This window comes from Alexandromys fortis, unplaced genomic scaffold (assembly GCF_014885135.2).
Source record: "Alexandromys fortis isolate MF-2015 unplaced genomic scaffold, M_Fortis_MF-2015_v1.1 scaffold_72, whole genome shotgun sequence".
NCBI lineage: Eukaryota > Metazoa > Chordata > Mammalia > Rodentia > Cricetidae > Alexandromys > Alexandromys fortis.
The window spans coordinates 2,487,621-2,506,167 of NW_026067969.1; the positions used below are offsets into that span (position 1 = coordinate 2,487,621).

At 50.8% G+C, this 18,547-nt stretch overlaps 1 protein-coding gene across 2 annotated transcripts in view; it reads left to right on the plus strand.

Annotated features, from left to right (window-relative positions):
• The window catches only part of Adamts13 (ADAM metallopeptidase with thrombospondin type 1 motif 13), a 50,304-nt gene that overhangs the window by 29,343 nt on the left and 2,414 nt on the right, over positions 1-18,547 (plus strand). For both annotated transcript variants that reach the window (XM_050155349.1, XM_050155350.1), the window contains exons 12-27: positions 489-615; positions 1,743-1,891; positions 2,341-2,461; positions 3,203-3,283; positions 4,054-4,235; positions 5,094-5,229; positions 5,310-5,439; positions 6,047-6,232; positions 8,329-8,515; positions 9,345-9,465; positions 12,756-12,885; positions 14,110-14,292; positions 15,482-15,686; positions 16,407-16,719; positions 17,389-17,535; positions 17,829-18,005. In XM_050155349.1, the coding sequence (XP_050011306.1) occupies positions 489-615; positions 1,743-1,891; positions 2,341-2,461; positions 3,203-3,283; positions 4,054-4,235; positions 5,094-5,229; positions 5,310-5,439; positions 6,047-6,232; positions 8,329-8,515; positions 9,345-9,465; positions 12,756-12,885; positions 14,110-14,292; positions 15,482-15,686; positions 16,407-16,719; positions 17,389-17,535; positions 17,829-18,005 (2,575 nt within the window). The remainder of the gene's footprint in view (positions 1-488; positions 616-1,742; positions 1,892-2,340; positions 2,462-3,202; positions 3,284-4,053; positions 4,236-5,093; positions 5,230-5,309; positions 5,440-6,046; positions 6,233-8,328; positions 8,516-9,344; positions 9,466-12,755; positions 12,886-14,109; positions 14,293-15,481; positions 15,687-16,406; positions 16,720-17,388; positions 17,536-17,828; positions 18,006-18,547) is intronic.

The window sequence follows — 18,547 nt, forward strand, 5'->3', positions numbered from 1 at the left end:
CCGGTTGCCCTAGCTGTTATGAGGTGGTAGAATGATTTTTTTGTCCAGTTGAGTTAGAATGTATTCTCTGCTTCAGAGGGCTGTTGGCTTCTGGAGCATTTGACCTGTGGTGACACACCCCTATCCTTCTGCTAAATCTCCTTGAGAGGAGGAAGCTGGTCAACTCCAATCCTTTCTTCCCAGCACATGTGAGGCAGAGTGGCATTTCTGGGTCACAGTTCCTCATTTCCTGCCCTGCAGCACCTGTGACAGTGCCACATTACTTCCTGTTTTGCTTCCTGCTGCTGCTGTGTCCTTTACAGATTATCTGAAGTTTTCCCATGGGCAAAGAGAGACAGATCTGGTCACCCACAGACTACTGAGCCGAGATAAGGCACAGCTCAGGGCTGGCTGAGTTATCCCCATCTCTTGACCCTGCAAGCAGGGTGCATGCTGTCTCCCACTGGCAAGGACCCTGCCTGTACCTGTCCTCTGCCTCCTCTGGCCAGGCTTGTGAGAAGACTCAGCTGGAATTCATGTCCGAGCAGTGTGCCCAGACTGACAGCCAGCCACTGCACCTTCCCCAAGGCAGTGCCTCCTTCCACCACTGGGACGCCGCTGTGCGGTATAGTCAAGGTGGGCTGTGGGGCCTGAGGGAGCAAGGCCCTGGAGCCCTCTGCCAGACAGAGCTCTTGGGGTTGGCCAGTGTCTTGGTTATTTGTCCTACTGCTGAGATAGAAGATAAAATACCCCAACGAAAGCAACTTCCAGAAGGAAGGGTTTATTCTGACTCATGGTTCTAGGTTACAGTCATTGTGGCAGGGGAACTAGTAGCAGGAGATTGAGGCAGGAGATTGATTGCACCTGAAACCAGGAAGAAGAGAGAGGCAGGCAGGCTGACAAAGACAGACAAGACAGACACACACACACACAGAAACACATATGTGTGTGCATGTGTAGGAGAGAGAGACAGACAGACAGATAGACAGACAGGCAGATACATACACAAGAGAGACACACAGACACATAGAGAGAAAGAGGGACCAAGAAGAAAGACAGAAAGAGACAGACAGACAGACAGACAGACAGGCACACACACACACACACACACAGAATCTGTATTCAGCTTGCTTTCTCCTTCTTATTCGGTAGATCAGGACCTCAGTCCGTAAAATGACGCTGCCCACTTACTTTTAGGATGGGTGTTCCCTCAATTAATCTAATCAAGAGAGTCCCTCACAATGGGACCAGAAGCTAACCTAATTCAGATCATCTCTAAGGCATCTCTAGAGGCTTGTCTCCTAGATAGTGACTGTAGATCCTGTTCCGTTGAAATCAGCATGAACCATCCCAGTCTCCATCACCCCAGTGCTGGCTGGGCAGGACTTGACTCATACTCTGGCATTCCAGGGGCCATGCATTGCTCTCTGGCTTGGTCTGCCTCCTCAGATAGTAAGCAGGGAGGTTCTATCTTAGACGTGTCTTCTTCTGGGTGCGCTAGAGGGATTCCGGGAGATACATCAGGGGAAATGCTCATAATCCAGGAGTCAGGGTTATGAGACCAGAATATAATACGGCCTTGGAGGTGAACCGTGGTCCTGGCCACACATGCATACAGTTTGCTGAGGCTGCTAGGAGGACAGCCCACTTGGACCCTGTCTGGCAGAGCTGTGACAGCAGGTCCCAGAGGAGCTTCCTACCTTAGCTCACTGACCTCCTTGTGCACCTTTGAGCACCAGACCCTTGTCACTCTGCCCTCCCAGGGGACACTCTGTGCAGACACATGTGCTGGGCTGTTGGAGAGAACTTCATTGTGAGCCGTGGAGACAGTTTCCTAGATGGGACCCGTTGTGTGCCAAGTGGTCCTCGGGAAGATGGGACCCTGAGTCTATGTGTGTTGGGCAGCTGCAGGGTAGGTATATGGACAACCCAGTGTCCTTGTGAACTCAAGGCTTTCCTGTCCCAGTAGAAGGTTCTGGGGCAGTGGGTTGGGGGGTTATGGAGAGCAGGAGGAGGGGAGAAAGGGGGAACTATGGTTGGTGTATAAAATGAATAAAAGAAAAAATAAAAAAATGAAGGTTCTAGGAATAGGGAGAGGTGATATACAGGGTTAGCTCAGTAGAGCTGCCCTGTGTCGCTGGGGAGTATTGTTGGGAACAGGATGGAACTTGGAGTCAGCCTATATTATAGGCCAAACTGTGACCTTAAGCAAGTCATCCTGGGGGTCTGCTAGGTGCAGTTGCTCTGTAGGGAAGCCATAGAGAGTTATGTCAATCCAGAGTCTCACAGCCAGCAGAGCTGTGGTACCGAAGAAAACAGCACCCTAATAACACAGGCCTTCCAACCCCCACCTTTGCACAGACCTTTGGCTGTGATGGCAGGATGGACTCCCAGAAGGTTTGGGATGCGTGCCAGGTATGCGGAGGAGACAACAGCACATGCAGTCCACAGAATGGCTCTTTCACGGCCGGGAGAGCCAGAGGTAGGCCTGCCCTGCATGGAGGGCAGGTTTCCCAACAGTCTACAGGGACCCGGCATCCAAAGGGTTAACCTGGGCTACTCAGAACACAGCACCCACATGCTGGCTCAGCTATGGGTGCCTTCCCATGGGTTTCAATTCATTCTTCCTTCTCTGGTGTCTTCTCATGGCAGACTCAAACTCCAGCAACATTGCCCCGGCAACCAGGATTGTAACACCCCAGTAACTCCCTCACTATAGCTGTGATGAGAGGGAGAAAAAAAGAGGGAACAAATAGCACCCTGAGTAATTGTCAGGTCACTTCTTCCTTCCCACTCAGGTGTCCCGCAGGGAGAGTACCCTGGACAACAGGGGTGTAAATTTGCTTGACTTTGATATATATATATATATATATATATATAATCTATCTATCTATCTATCTATCTATCTATCTATCTATCTATCTATCTATCTATGTCGTTTGCCAGCACTGAGTTGCAAGATCAGCAGAGAACTTGAGCCCTGCCTCTCTGACTGTGCCTGCAGCCAAGAACCTTGCGTCTGGTCTATGCTCCTGGCCTTGCCTGTGTCTTTGCAGTTGGTCCTGCAGTCTGGTGTTGAGCTCTTACCATGATGGGGACTCATTGCCACCGAAACCAGTCCTGCGACACTGTTCATGTCTCTGTCCATCTAGGATTGTCTTCTTTGATAGTGGTGTAGGTGACCATGAAGCCCAAGGAGCCCTCTTGCTCTGCTTCTCCCTAGAATATGTCACGTTCCTGACAGTCACTCCCAACATGACCAGCGTACACATTGTGAACCGCAGGCCTCTCTTCACACACTTGGGTGAGACGACTGAAGAACCCTTTCTGCCCTTAGCTACCATGTTCTTAGTCTCTGAGATGCCTTTGCTCCTGACACCACTGCAAGGTGGGAGGGATCCCAACTACCCAGACCCCATCGAGAGCTGCTGCATTCACAGCTAAGCCTATCTGGCGGGTGGGGGAAGGGTGCAGGTTAAAATTGCCTGAAAAGGAATATGGAAGCTAAGCGTGGAGGGGACCAGGCTGGATGGCTCCAGGTCCCAGGAACATATGACATATTCCCAGACGATGACCATGGCCTTTTTTCAGAGAACTCCTTTTGAAGACCCTGTCCCGAGTGTCTCAGAGGCTAGCTTAGACCCCATGGAGGGGATCTTGGCCCTGGGTCCTAGAGCCTGAAGCCTTATGTGAGCATACTCGGTGGAGGCAGAGGTCATAGCCCTCACCAGCTTCCAGATAAAGGCCTGGACCACCACTCTGGGAAAGCTTCCTGGGTGGGTTGTATGTGGCAGAGGTGTACATTCTGAAGGAGGGGTTTAGTTCATGAAGATGCCATCTGAATGGCATCAGACACCAGAAGGACCGTTCCCTGGGGTCAGGTTTAGAACCTTGGTAGGAGCTATGGTCATGATTTGGGGATTAGACCCTGTTGGCAGAAATCCTCCTGCCCCTTGTCTTGCTGCCATCTTTAACCCTGTCCTTTCAGGAGTGGTCCCATCCCACCAAATAGACTGCTGGTCTATGAGGGGGGATGGTGACGACTCCACAGTGCTGATGGCCCTGTTCTCAAAGCGGTGAGGACACAGGGGCACTACGTCGTGGCAGGGAAGACCAGCATCTCACCTAGCATCATATACCCTTCCCTTCTGGAGGACTGCCGTGTGGAGTACAGAGTGACCCTCACTGAGGACCGGCTGCCCCACTTAGAGGAGATTCACATCCGGGGACCTGTCCGGGACGATGTGGAGATCCAGGTCACCGATCAACCTGGCTACAGGGTGTGGGGTGGGGAGTCAGCAGGCCTCCAGGGGTGGCTCTGAATATCTGCTTCTTTGTCTGTATTCACTCGCTCATTCATCCTTGCAGTAGTTATTACTAGTCGGGCTCTGAGTAAGGTGAAATGCAGCAGGAGCCGCTCAACAGGACTAGTGTATTGCAAATCAGTATAAAATGTGCCAGTGTCCAGGGCACGCAGAAGGCCTCAGAGGCCTGAGAGTGAAAGAGAGGGTAGACTTTACGCTGGAATCAGGGACTGCCTTCTAACCAGGAAAGTACGGTGGAGCTGAAGGTCTGGCCATGCATGGGCCAAGGAGTCCCTGTACCAGCTGGCATGTGGGGTCCTTCTTGGGATGGAGGGTGGCTCTTGCTTTTTCTTTGGGGTCAGAAGCACATGAGGCCCTGAAAGCTTTCATATAGGGATGTGCAAGAAGTCCCTCATTCATGTGTGTCTCCCCTGTGTGCTCTGCTAAAGGCGTGCAAGAGTGGACCAAAGCTAAAATGGCCTGAGCGTTCACCTTCCATCCTGACCTTGACCCCTTCTGCTGAACCTCTCCCTGCCCTGACACTACTCCTGATGACCTTAGCTGTGGACTGCTAACCTCATCAACACTCCCATACTACCCCCACCCCAAACGTACCGCCTTCTTGGTACATCCCTGTTCTGTTCCGCATTACTCAGAGCTACTTGGCACTCAAGTCCCGTCTGCCTCCTGGAGTCTGGGAACATAGGACCCGAGGAAATGAAGTGATTGAATGCTTCGGGACAGGGGGATGTGGCAGACACCCCAGGGTGTGCCTGTTCAGGGCCTGAGCTCTGACCTGTCCTGGTGTAGGTGTACAGACGATACAGAGGGGACTATGGGGATCTCACACACCCAGACATCACCTTTACCTACTTTGAACCGAAGCAGCAGGCCACTTGGGTGTGGACTGCTGTGCATGGAGCGTGCTCAGTGAGCTGTGGGGCAGGTGAGGCCCGGGGCAAGGCTTGCCTACAGTTCTGCTGGGTCTCATGTGGAGGTGGTTGAGTCTTTGCTCTGACCTTCCAGGGCTGCGCTGGGTGACCTACAGCTGCCAAGATCAAGCTCAAAACAAGGGGGTGAATAGCTCCCTGTGCCAAGGGAGCCCACAGCCACCTGCATGGCAAGAGCCCTGTGTCCCTGCCCCCTGCCCTCCATAGTAAGTACTAAGCTGGTCAGACACCTGGCCTGTGGTGACTCCTGTGGCCTGGGCAGACTGGGAACCTTCTCTGAGTTGTTTTACAACTTTAGCTGCAGCTCTGTGGACCAGGCTCTGTCAGTGTCCCCATTCTGCGAGTGAGGACACCAAAACTTGAGTACATACAGTCACAGACACAGTTTGGTGTGTGGTCTCTGCTGCCCCCTTGTCTGGATGTCCTGAGGCCTCTCTGAGCTCAGGTTCTCATTGCAAGATGGTGGTGACCACCCTACCAGGGAGAACGTTGGGAGGGCCAGCACATGGCTTCCTCTGCCTTCTGCCACCTGGTAACAGACTAGTGATAGAACAAGGCCATCTTATGGGGTGTGGGACTAGGAAGGCTTCCAGCCATCACTATAAGCACCTTGCCTCAGGTTCAGAAGTATGTTAGGGGCATTCTTCAAGGCTGGTCTTGGAATAGCAGCTTGGAAACACAGGACCTGGACCCCACCAGAGGAAGCGTCTCATTGGGATCAGCAAGACACAACTGCTTGCCTTCCATCCAGTGCCCCTGAGCCAACTGGGGGACCTGGCCACAGGCCTGATGTTCTGTCCCTTTCCTCCTTAGTTGGACAACTGGAGACTTCAGCCCATGTAGCGTGTCCTGTGGCGGGGGTAAGAGGGAGCAGCTAGTGCACTGTGTGGAGGCCCAAGATGGTTTCTTAAGGTCACTGCCACCAGCCCGGTGCAAAGCAGTAGCCGAAAAGCCAGCCCCAGAGGTGGAAAGTTGTAACTCCCAGCCCTGTCCTACCAGGTGAGCATACTGGGGGGTGGGGCAGCAGGGCTCCTTGGCAGGGTTTGTCCTTGCACCAAGACCAGCCCTTGTAGAGGGTCTTCTTTGCCTGAGGGCTCTCATTGGCTTCATCCTGGTGACAGATGGTGGGGCCTGGTCTATGTAAACACTGGGGTGCTCGCTGCTCAAGAGTGCTGGGCTGCTTATCTCCATCTTTGAATGTCTAACACCTGGGTGATGTGGAGATGAGGGCTAGGATGATGGCACAACACTGGGAATGGAAAGCTAATATTGTTAGTCATCACTGGCTGGATGGCTAGCGTCAGTCCCCTGTCTGCCCAGTGGGAGAGCCCTATATCATTGGTGGCCTGCCGATGGCCCTGGTGCCTTCCTCTTCTCTCACACATGGCCAACACTGCAGTCCTACTCTTACCTGCTCTCTTAAGGTTTTCTTGCTGTGAAGAGACACCATGACAACGACAACTCTTATAAAGGAAAATATTTAACTGGGCTTGACTTACAGTTTCAGAGGTTTAGTTCATTATCATCATGGCAGGAAGCATGGCAGCATGCAGGCAGACATGGTGCAGGAGAAGGAGCTGAGAGTTCCACATCTTCATCCACAGGCAACAGGAAGTGAACTGTGACATTGGGTGTAGCTTGAAAATAGGAGACCTCAAAGCCCACCCCCACAGTGACACACTTCCTCCAACAAGGCCATACTTCCTAATAGTACCACTCCCTTTGGGCCAAGCATTCAAACACACTAATCTCTGGGGGGGGGGGGCATTCCTATTCAAGCCACCACACCTGCAGAGGTGTGATCTTGACATCATGGTGCTCTAGGGAGATCATGGGTGACATAAAGTGAACCATTTGTCACGCCACAACTGGTACTGTGAATGCACATGGCACTTGTTTGTTTCTCGTCCTCTACAACTGGGCATGAAGGGTGGTGGTGGTGGATTGGGAGGGGCTACCCTTGCTTCCAGCCAGGCAGCTGAGTAGGGCTCTGCCTTCCTACCCCCGAGCCACAGGTGGAGTGTGTGGTTGGCATACATTAAGTTCTTTTTTTTTTTAATCTTTTTTTAAATTTTTTTTAAAAGATTTATTTATGGGCTGGAGAGATGGCTCAGTGGTTAAGAACATTGCCTGCTCTTCCAAAGGTCCTGAGTTCAATTCCCGGCAACCACATGGTGGCTCACAACCATCTGTAATGAGATCAGGTGCCCTCTTCTGGCCTTCAGATATACAGACAGAATATTGTATACATAATAAATAATAAAATAAATACATTAAAAAAGGTTTATTTATTAATTATGTATACAGTATTCTCAGTATTCTGTTTGCATGTATGCCTGCAAGCCAGAAGAGGGCACCAGATCTTATTACAGATGGTTGTGAGCCACCATGTGGTTGCTGGGAATTGAACTCAGGACCTTTGGAAGAGCAAGCAGTGCTCTTAACTACTGAGCCATCTCTCCAGCCCTAATTTTTTTTTAAGATTTATTTATTATGTATACAGTATTCTCAGTACTCTGCCTGCATGCCAGAACAGGGCACCAGATCTAATTACAGATGGTTGTGAGCCACCATGTGGTTGCTGGGAATTGAACTCAGGACCTTTGGAAGAGCAAGCAGTGCTCTTAACTACTGAGCCATCTCTCCAGCCCCCTCTTTTTTTATCTTTAAATTACAACTGTGTGCGCGCACACACACACACGCACACACACGTACACACACACGTGCACACACACGAATACACACACACCCACACACACCTGTGAGTGAGCCATGGTGTAAGAGTGGAGCTCAGAGGACGACTTACAGCAGTCAGTTTTATCCTTCCACCTTATGGGACCCTGGGATCCGACTGTTGGGGTAGAGGCAGATGCCTTGGCCCACTTAGCCATCTCACTGTCCCAACACACAGAGTTCATGTTGAGGAAAACCTGAGGTGTGACGAACCAGTACTTCGGAGAAAGCTGCTGAGCTTTGCTTTTTAATGGGGTCTATGTATGGAATCCTAGATACCCCCATCCAGCCCCAGGAGTTAAGCTGTACCTCCCGCTAGGCGGCAGGGCCATAGCCTGATGACAGCCACATGTCATCTTTAGACCAGAGGTATCAGGCCCTGACCCTTGCATGCCCACCTGTGAAGAAATGGCCTCAAGAAATGTGACGTGTGTGCCCAGAGTGGGTGACTTGCAGGACGCAGCCACTGCAGGTCCCTGTCTCACAGAAGAGACTGCACCTACGCAGGAGCCCTGTTTCAGGACCACATGTTCTCCAGGTTGGGGCCAGGTGAGTGGATGGGGGAAGGAGGGTGGCCAGGATTCCTGGGTCCTTTCTTAGCTGGGAGAATGAAAAATATAGGTTGTCATCTTCCTGCAGGCCAGAGCGAGGACTCTGTCCTCAGGACAGACACACTTAGAATGCCTCTGAAAGGGGCAAGGCAAGGCTGAGAAAAAAATAGAGCCCGCTAGAAGTATCTGAGAGGGGATCATCTGAACCAAATCCAGGGCCTTCAGCATGTTAGGCAAACACTCTACCACTGAGCTACATCCCTAGTCCTTTTCTTCATCTATTTTAAATTTTGAGACAGTGTCTCACTAAATGGCTCAAGTTGGCCTTGAACTCTCTATAGCCCACATAGCCACTGAGCTTCCAATCCTCCTGCCCAGGCCTCCTGAGTTGTAGGGATCGCAGGCCTGAGACACCAAGCACAGCAAGTAAAGAGTTCATCCAGTTTCTATAAGAGTAATTCTTCCATCTTTTGCCCATCAGCCTTCAGGCTGATGATGTTGCTCTCAGACTGGAAGGCCCTGGATTCGTATGGGCTAGGGACTGCAGGGCCAAGCATGCTTACAAATCCACTCCTGATCCTTAGTTTCCAGCCCCAATCTACAGAGAACACTTGGAACGATAAGGAGCCTGCACAGGCCAAAGTGAGGCACACGGTGAGGGCTTTACCAGGGGTAGGACATAAACCTCTCTAGAGAACAGAAGTGGGGGATCCCTGGGGTGTTTGGAATATTCCCTCTTGCCTCCCAAAATGGAGAGGAGCTGGGGAGCTGGGAGCTCAGAGGCAGAGGTGAGAATGCCAAACTCACCTGCTCATTGCTTTCTTTAGCTGGACACTGTGTCTCTTGGAGAGGAGGCTCCAACCACTGCGGGCAGTGACAAGCCAGGAGCTCAGGCAGTGCATGTGTGGACTCCTGTGATGGGGCTGTGTTCCACCTCTTGTGGGCGAGGTGAGACTGAGGATACTCATGAAACCTCTCTTATTTCTTATCTACTCACCTTCTGCCTAGATCAGTGCTAAAGGAGGGGCTACCAGGAAAGACAAACTATGTGAGTATGGCACTCAGTAAGACCACTAAATGTGTTTCATGCCTGACTCAAAGAGAAAGATAAATCCTAGAAAGACTGGCACCCAAGAGTGTGCCCCTTAAGTCCTACAGAGCTGTGCGCAAACCGACCACCAAAGTTGAAAGCTGTTTAAAGGTACATTTTTTTAAAAAAAGGTGTTGTTCTAAAACTAAACCTCAGTCTTACAATTTTACCAATAAAGACTCAGGAGTCAGATGCTAGGGTGGAAACCTGCTCACTCAGAGAGGCCGAGGAGCAACCAGCTGACCTTCCTTCTTAGCCAGTGTCCCAGAGAAGAGAGCTTCTCTTCCAGTCCCAAACCAGAAAGGCTGCCAAACTCAAAGTCCCTCCCTACTACTTCCTGTGCGTTTCTCTATCTGCTTTTCTGACTCCCTCTTACTCTCTATGGCTACTTCCTGTCAACTAGTTGCTGACTCTCCCTCTTGGCCCGAGGCTGATTGATGTGGGAGTGATTTCTTATTAATAAAGAAACTGCCTAGGCCCCTTGATAGGCCAACCCTTAGGTGGGTAGAGTAAACAGAACAGAATGCTGGGAGAAAGAAGCTTAGTCGAGGAGTTGTCATGATTCTCCCACTCCAGACAGAAGCAGGTTAAGATCTTCTCTGGTAAGCCACCTTGTGAGCTACACAGATTATTAGAAATGGGTTAGATTAATATATAAGAGCTAGCCAGTAAGAGGCTACAGATAACGGGCCAGGCAGTGTTTAAAAGAATACAATTTCCGTGTAATTATTTCGGGGCATAAGCCTGCCATGTGGGAGCCAGGGCTGCCGGAACGCAGCCCTGCAGCTCCTTCAACAACTGATTTTATTTAATTAGCACAATCTCAGGGTTCATCGTGTGATCAAGTATCCCACAAGAAAGAAAGTGTTCTGTCTTTCCCATTGTGGAAAATGCCCACATACCCCTTAACCATGTAAAAATATTTATTTATGGCCGGGCGGTGGTGGTGCATGCCTTTAATCCCAGCACTCGGGAGGCAGAGGCAGGCGGATCTTTGGGAGTTTGAGGCCAGCCTGGTCTACAAGAGCTAGTTCCGGGACGGGCACCAAAGCTACAGAGAAACCCTGTCTCAAAAAAAAAAATTATTTATGTATACGCTCCTGTGTATACGTCTGTGCATCCTGTGCATCATGTATGTGCAGCCATGAAGGTCAAAAGAAGCATCAGATCTCCTTGAACTGGAGTTACAGATGACTCTGAGCTGCTGGGCGGGGGTGCCAGGGACCAAGAGCCCATGTCCACTGCAAGAGCAGTAAGCGCTCTTAACCATGAACAGCCCTAATCAGTAACATTTTAAATGTTTCACTCAGTGGCATTCGTCATATCCACCATCCATCTCCAGAACATTCCACCCTTCCAGACTAGACCCTGTCTTCATTAAACACCAACACCCATCACCTTCCAGCCCCCGATCGCCCATTTAGTTTCATTCTCTGTGGACTTGACTCTCACAGACCTTAGCTATGTGGAGTGCATCATTCTGTGACTGGCTCCTGTTACCTAGGTTCAGACATGCTGTAATGGTGTCAGAATTCCTTCTTGGCCCCAAAGATTGTTCCACTGTAGAGCTGGACTGTGCTGTTTCTGTCACCTGTGCGTGGATGGACACCTGCTAGCGGCCTCCCTTCTGCTTTTGTTGGCACAACTGCTCTGGACATGTGCCTATGTCCCACAGCCTGGTTCTTGGTTCTTCTGGTGAGCACAGGAAGAAGGATTGCAAAGTCATGTTGCCATGGCATGCTTAACTTTTGCAGGCCCCTCTGTACTGCTTTTCGGAGTGGATATTTTTCTCGTTTTTGGAATGGAATTTGACATCTTTATTAATATTTGCTGTTTTCTGAGTTTTCAATAGCCATTCTATGGGGCTGAGAAGGGTGTGAGGAGACACACAATGTCCTGAAACAACCCTAACCACTTGCTTACCCAAACACATCTGTTTAGAACTGACCAGAAAGAGATTCCTAAGGGATAGATGGAGAAAACCAACCCTAGCAGTACTTTTTTGATAGACACAGCAGGATCTCAGGTAGTTCAGGCTGCTGTCTAACTATGTAGTCAAGGATGCCCTAGAATTCCTTCCTGCCTCCATCTCTTGAGTGTTGGGATTGTAGACTTGTGTCAGCATGTATAGTACTGATTTATTAGATGTCTAATTATGTGTGTGTGTGTGTGTGTGTGTGTGTGCAAGGGTTTGTGCCCATGAGTGCAGGTGCAGTAGAGGCCGGAAGAGGACATCAGAACCCCTGGGGCTGGAGTTACAGGCTGCTATGAGTTGCCTGACTTGGGTTCTGAGGATTGAATGTGGGTCCTCTGAAAGTGCATAATGAGATCTTAACCACAGACCCATTTTTCGTGCCGTGCTAGGGATTGAATCCAGGACTTTGTGCATGACACACAAGCACTCTACCCTGGCCCTCAAAAGATACTCTTAAAAAAATTTCTTCTTCCTTTGGGTTTGTTGGTTTGTTTGTTTTGGTTTTTCAGTTTCCTTCCTTCCTTCCTTCCTTCCTTCCTTCCTTCCTTCCTTCCTCCCTTCCTTTCTTCCTTTCTTCCTTCCTTCCTTTCTCTTTTTCTCCATTTTTTTCCAGACAGGATTTCCCTGTGTAACCTTGGCTGTCCTGGAACTAGCTCTAACCTCAAACTCACAGAGCTCTACCTGCCTCTGCCTTGCAAGAGATTAAAGGCGTGTGCCACCACTGCCTGGCTTTATTTATTCTTATTCTTTCACTTTTTCACACATAAATGTGTATATATGTTATTTTTTCCACAGCAAGTCCCTCTCCTACTTTTATATCTTTTTGTTAGTTTATTTGTGGCCATCACCTTTAAGTAGGATTGCTTGCATGAGCATGGGTAGAGGCCAAGAGACAATGTGACAGCGATGTCTAATGTGCTTCGCAACAACAGCAGCAGCTCCGGGCAGCAGGCATCTCACTCCCTTCATTATGCAATCTCTATAAATGATTCTGCTAGGTAGATACCGTTATATGGAAACCAGAGGATCAGAGAGGTTAAGTCAGTTGTCCAAGTGCACACAGCTGGTAAGTCCCAGATGGACCTTGGCTTTGGAGCTGACCAGGGAACAAATGCTGTGGTCCTCACCAAGGTGGCCTACTGGGTCAACAGCATCCCTGCTCCTCCCGGGCAGGTCTGACGGAGCTGCATTTCCTGTGCATGGATTCTGTCCTCAAGATGCCTGTCCAGGAAGAGCTATGTGACTTGGCCAGTAAGCCTTCGAGTCGGTGGGAGGTCTGCCAGGCTGGCCCATGTCCTGCTCGGTGAGCTGGGGATGGAGTGCAGGGAAAAGTCTGACCCCGGGGTTGGTCTCCTATGAAGCCTTGGCATTCTCCTTCAGGTGGGAGGCGCAAGTCTTGGTACCATACCCAGTGACCTGTGGAGGGGGATGGGTGCCAGTGGCTGTTCATTGTATGCAGCTGGACCATGGCTGCCCTGTATCTCTACCTCACTCAAAGTACTGGCCAGTACCTAGGCCATCCCCCTTCAAGGACTGCGACCCTGAGCCCTGTCCTAACCTAACCTATCCCTGAGAACTTTGCCTGGGAGATAAGCAGTCGTGGATCTGCATTCAGCTCTGTCACCACCCCCAGATTATGTACCTTTGTGGGGCCTGGGATGGTAATGATGCAGGCACATTTTTTTTTAAAAAAAATCTATTTATTTAATTTTTATGAGACAGGATCTTACTATGTGGCCCTGGCTGGCCTAGAATTTGGTATGTAGACCAGGCTAGCCTAGAACTCATACTGTTGCCTCAAAGGTGTATGCCACTACTCATGGCCACTTTTTTTTTTTTTTTTTTAATACTGGGGCTTTGTCCATCTAAACAAGCACTCTATCACTGAGCTATATTCCCAGCTCCCCTTTTACTTTTATGTCAAGACAGGGTCTCACTAAGCTACACACTAACTTCATTATGTAGCCCAGGTAGGCCTTTAACTTATGACCCTTCTGCCTGAGCTTCCCAAGGCTAGTATGACCTGGCCCATTCAAGCACATATGTTGATGGAACATTGATTCATTGCACACTCTTTACTGAACACCTACTATGCCCAGGTGCTAACTGCAGCCAGAGGGCACAGCAATGACAAAGAAGGAAGATGTCCTGGCCCTCCTGGAACTGACACTGGGGGTGATGGACAATGAACGAGACAGTGTGATGAACAATGTTTGGGGCAACAGAGCCAACCATGGTGGCTAGGAAAGTTGGCATGGCTGATGGCAGGTTCCAGGGTGAGGCCAGTGCTAGGATTTTCATTACAGACCTTTGCAGGTTCCTTACTGTACCCCAACTTTTCCCCTCCTGCCTTTGCCCTAGGCTTTCCCTTCTGTGAAGTGGGTTGGTTTGAATACTCTGTCCACTGTCCTGAGCCTCCTGAGGGAGCAAAAGCTCTCCATGCCCTTTCCAATCTATTTCTTCCCACTGGAGAAATGAGGGGAAGGTATGTGGCCCTTTGGGTTCCACTAACTTCAATTCTTCCCAGGTGGCGTTATAAGCTGGCAGCCTGTAGTGTGAGCTGTGGGGGAGGGCTCGCACGGAGAATCCTGTACTGTGCCCAGGCTCATGGAGAGGATAACGACGAAGAGATCCTGCCTGATACCCAGTGCCAGGGGTTGCCTCGTCCCGAGCCCCACGAGACCTGCAGCCCGGAGCCCTGTCCTCCCAGGTGAAGGTGGGGTATAGTGTGGGAGGGGTATGCCCAGTGCACAGACTCCAGGCAGGACTCCTGGAGATTGCAAGACACAGTAATAGCTCAGAGACACTGCAGAAAATAGGGCTGCTTGGTAGGCCAAGCTGGATGTGGGAGCTGAGGTTCAAGGACAATGCTGGTGGGTTGTCAGTTTTACAGGCACAGCTGTGGGAGGGCCTACAGGCTCTGTGTATGGGGAGGCAGGGATGCCGTTCCCTGCAGAAATGGAAGAGCTACCACCGCAGCCTGTCAGGTTTTTTCTTAATCAGGTATATGTAATGATTTAACATTTTATAGCTTAGAAATTACTTGACATCCAAAGCACATGTATCTTGTCCTTTGTTTTTGCTAAACAGTCTGTGTGCCTGTATTTTTCTTGCATGTTATATTTACAATTGATCTATGGTTTGCTTTTGTTGTTGTTTTTTTTTTTATAAGACAGTGTCTTATATAGGCCAGGCTAGCCTCAAATTCTCTATGTAGCTGAAGAAAACCTCGTATTCTTTGAGCCTCAGGCCTCCACTTCCCAAATGCTGGGATTGTAGGCATGTGCCACCACACCCAGATAAATCTTTCTTTCTTTGTTTGTCTTTTAAATGGGAACAGCGTGCACACATGAGCTCTGGTTACCACTGGGATGTTGTGTGGCTACTGTAACGAGCACCGATCTGTCTGTGGTCTCTCTTCTTTCTAGGGCCCTAGTTTCTCAGCCAGGCATGATTCTGCCTCAAAGAGCACATGGACAACTTTAGTTTAATGGTCACCACCAAGGACATTTGCTATTGGCTCCTAGTGGGCAGAAGCTAGTCATGCCCATATGCAGTGCGCAGGACAGGTCCCTCAGGACAAAGGGCCATGCAGGGTTAGATGTCACTGGTGGCAAGGTGTAGGCCACATGCCCCTGAGGTGGGGTTTTGGTGTGGCTCATACCATTGTCCAGGGTCCCAGGGTCCCAGAGCAGTACTGGGCCAACCAACAACATGAGCAACATTGTAGTTCATGAGGTCAGTGGAAACCCATGGCCAGCTAGGCATTTCAGTGGCCAGGGAATTGTGCAGACCATTGTTGAAGGAACTGGGGGTTCTTCAAGAGTCCCCCACAAGTGACCTAGCCTCCACAAAGGTCCAGCTGTCATTGGGGTCATTGGAGTCTGCTCTTCCTGCAGATGGAAAATCTTGTCCCTTGGCCCGTGCTCAGCCAGCTGCGGCCTTGGCACTGCCTCACGAATGGTGGCTTGCATGCAGCTTGACCAAGGCCATGACAGTGAGGTGGATGAAGCTTTCTGTAAGGCTCTGGTGCAGCCCCAGGCCAGAGTCCCCTGCCTCATTACTGACTGTGCCTACCGGTGGCACATCAGCACCTGGACAGAGGTAAGAGCAGCCTGGTCCCAGGAGCTCTAGCTGGCGCTAAGCAAGGCATCCACAAGGGGTCTGTGCATGAGGGGGCCTGTGGTGCTGATTCATTATGACCCTTGGAAGGAGGGGAGAGTGTCTGCTGTGGTGCATACTCAGAGACAGGGACACAGCAAGGCATTGAGACCCCCAGCTGGGCTGAGAGAAGCCTGGCATCTGCAGATACTGGGAGCCTCACTACCAGAGACCAGTGTCATCTTGTGACAAGCACCAGAAAATCACCAGAGAGATGAGGGCAGGTAGAGCTTGGTTCCTCTGGGAGGAGCTCACTCATGTGGTAGACAGCACAGGCAGAATAGACAGGATAAACTGTAGTCCTCGGGGGCATGCTCCCCACCTCACCTAACCTTGGTCGGAAGGAATCTGGACATCAGATAAAGAAAGGACAAACATGTACTTGGGGTCAAATGAGCTATAGGTAGAGAAGGCCACCCTGGACCCCTCTTTAAGGCTTTGAGGGACAAAGAGGCCGAGACAGAGATGGCTGGACCCCAAGACCAGAATCTCAGGTCTTGTACACACGTGAGGCCCCACAAAGGCATCTCTTTAGCTCTAATGTCCTCATCTGTACGGCAGAGACACCTGTCATTTACCGGGGTATGAAGGGGTGACATCACAACACCTTGTCCTGTGGTCTCTCGAGAGGGTCACCATGATCTTCCACCTCTTTCCTGACAGTGCTCCGTCTCCTGTGGGGATGGCATCCAGCGCCGGCATGATACCTGCCTTGGACCCCAGGCCCAAGTGCCTGTGCCAGCCAGCTTCTGCCAGCACCTACCCAAGCCAGTGACAGTGAGGGGCTGCTGGGCTGGACCCTGTGCAGGGCAGGAGACCCTCAGCTCACTGGCCCACAAGGAAGCTACTCTTCCCAGCCAGACGAAGGCTGCTGTTACTGTTGCTTCTCTGGAGTGGTCCCAGACCCAAGCCCAAGGCCACACCCTCTTTCCAGTCTCCCAGTCTCTGGGGATCCAGGAAAACCTGGAAGACTATGGTTAGGTTTCTTCCTGCTTCCTGTTGGGAAGGTTGGCGTCTTGACCTGGGCATGCCTGGGCATACACTCAGGCACTAGACCATGTGCCACTGGGCCCGGGGCCTCTTGTGCTTTTCATGGTTGAATGTGTATGCTTGTGTTTATGTGTACATAGGTGCAGGTAGGTGTGTGTGTGTGTGTGTGTGTGTGTGTGTGTGTGTGTGTGCCAGAGGACAACCTTGGGTGTCATTCCTCAGGGGCTCTCATTGGCTTGGAGCTTACCCAAGTAGGTTAGGCTGGCTGGCTGAGCCCCAGGGATCCACCTGTCTCTGCTTCACCAGTGCACCTCCATACCTGCCCTTTAAAACGTATGTTCTGGGGGTTGGACTCTGGTCCTTATGCTTTCAAGAAAGCACTTTACTGACCAAGCCATCTCTCCAGTTCAGAAGTCACACTTTTACTTCTATCCCCTTCAAATAACCTGAAGATTGCAGGGTCAGGAGCTCAGATCCATGCAGCCCCAAGCCCACACAGCACACTGCCTCCTTTTCCCTGAAGCACACAGACGTGGCTTAGTGCCCAGCATGGTGACTGATGCTCCGACTCACAGCCCCCTTCTCACCCTTTGCCAGCCCTGGCTTTCAGCCCTGCTCTGCTCTGATTACCTCACCTCCCTCTCGCCCTCTGTAGGTGCCTGTGGAAGGCAGTACCTGGAACCCACAGGAACAATTGACATGCGAGGTCAAGGGCAGGTAGACTGTGTGGTGGCCATTGGGCGGCCTCTGGGTGAAGTGGTGACCGTCCAAATCCTCGAGAGCACCCTCAAGTGTAGTGCAGGTACATCCAGAGGCAGGCGGGCAACAGCTGGGCTTGGGGGCCTGTGGCACAATTCCAGTGTATCCCGTTTTTGGCAGGATGTTCCTGTTTGGCATTTTTAAGGCTGTCTCGTGACTGGCGCGTGGGGATGTCCCTTTATAAGACAGGGAACTGGGGGGATGAGAGCTTTGCTGATATGGCCCCTATGTAGTCATATTAGGCAGAAGAGAGAGGGTGGTTGTTTGAACTCAGCCCTGAGACACTGTTGCTGACTTGAGTGGGGTGCTGGTTTCTCACTCTCCTGCCCTTTCTAGGGGAGCTGTTGCTGCTTTGGGGTAGGTTCACATGGAGGAAGATATGCTGGAAGATGTCTGGCATGACTTTCAGCACCAAAACCAACACATTGGTGGTGAGGCAGCATCGTGTGCAGCCAGGACGGGGAGTGCTGCTACGGTATTGGAGCCAACCTGCCCCAGGGACCTTCTACAGAGGTACGCCAGGCGCCTGGGACTCCCCATATTCTCACTGGGGAGCTGGGGAGCTAGGCCTAGGTTGCTGTGGGCAGGGCATTTTCTTTCTTTTCTTTAAAAAAAAAAGGTTTATTTGTTTATTATATATACAATGTTCTACCTGCATATATATATATATGCTTGGATCCCAGACAAGGGCACCAGATCTCATTAGATGGTATGAGCTACCATGTGGTTGCTAGGAATTGATCTCAGGACCCCTGGAAGAACAGCCTGTGCTCTTAACTTCTGAGCTTTCTCTCCAGCCAATGCACAGGGCATTTTCAACAGGGTCATGGGCAGGCCAGGAGGGAGCTGGCCAAGCTGGAAACTGGGAGCAGGCAATGTCTTCCAAATGGTCAGGATGGGGTTCCTCTGTGGCCGTGAAGCTGGATGGGTGGAATTGATATGGTCCACGTCATTGTTCCATCCCTCAGGCCACTGCCCCATTCCCTTGACCTTGGTTCTCAACTCTTTCAAGGTCCTCTCAGGTCGGTGAGACAGTTTCCTTCAGCCTGCTTCCT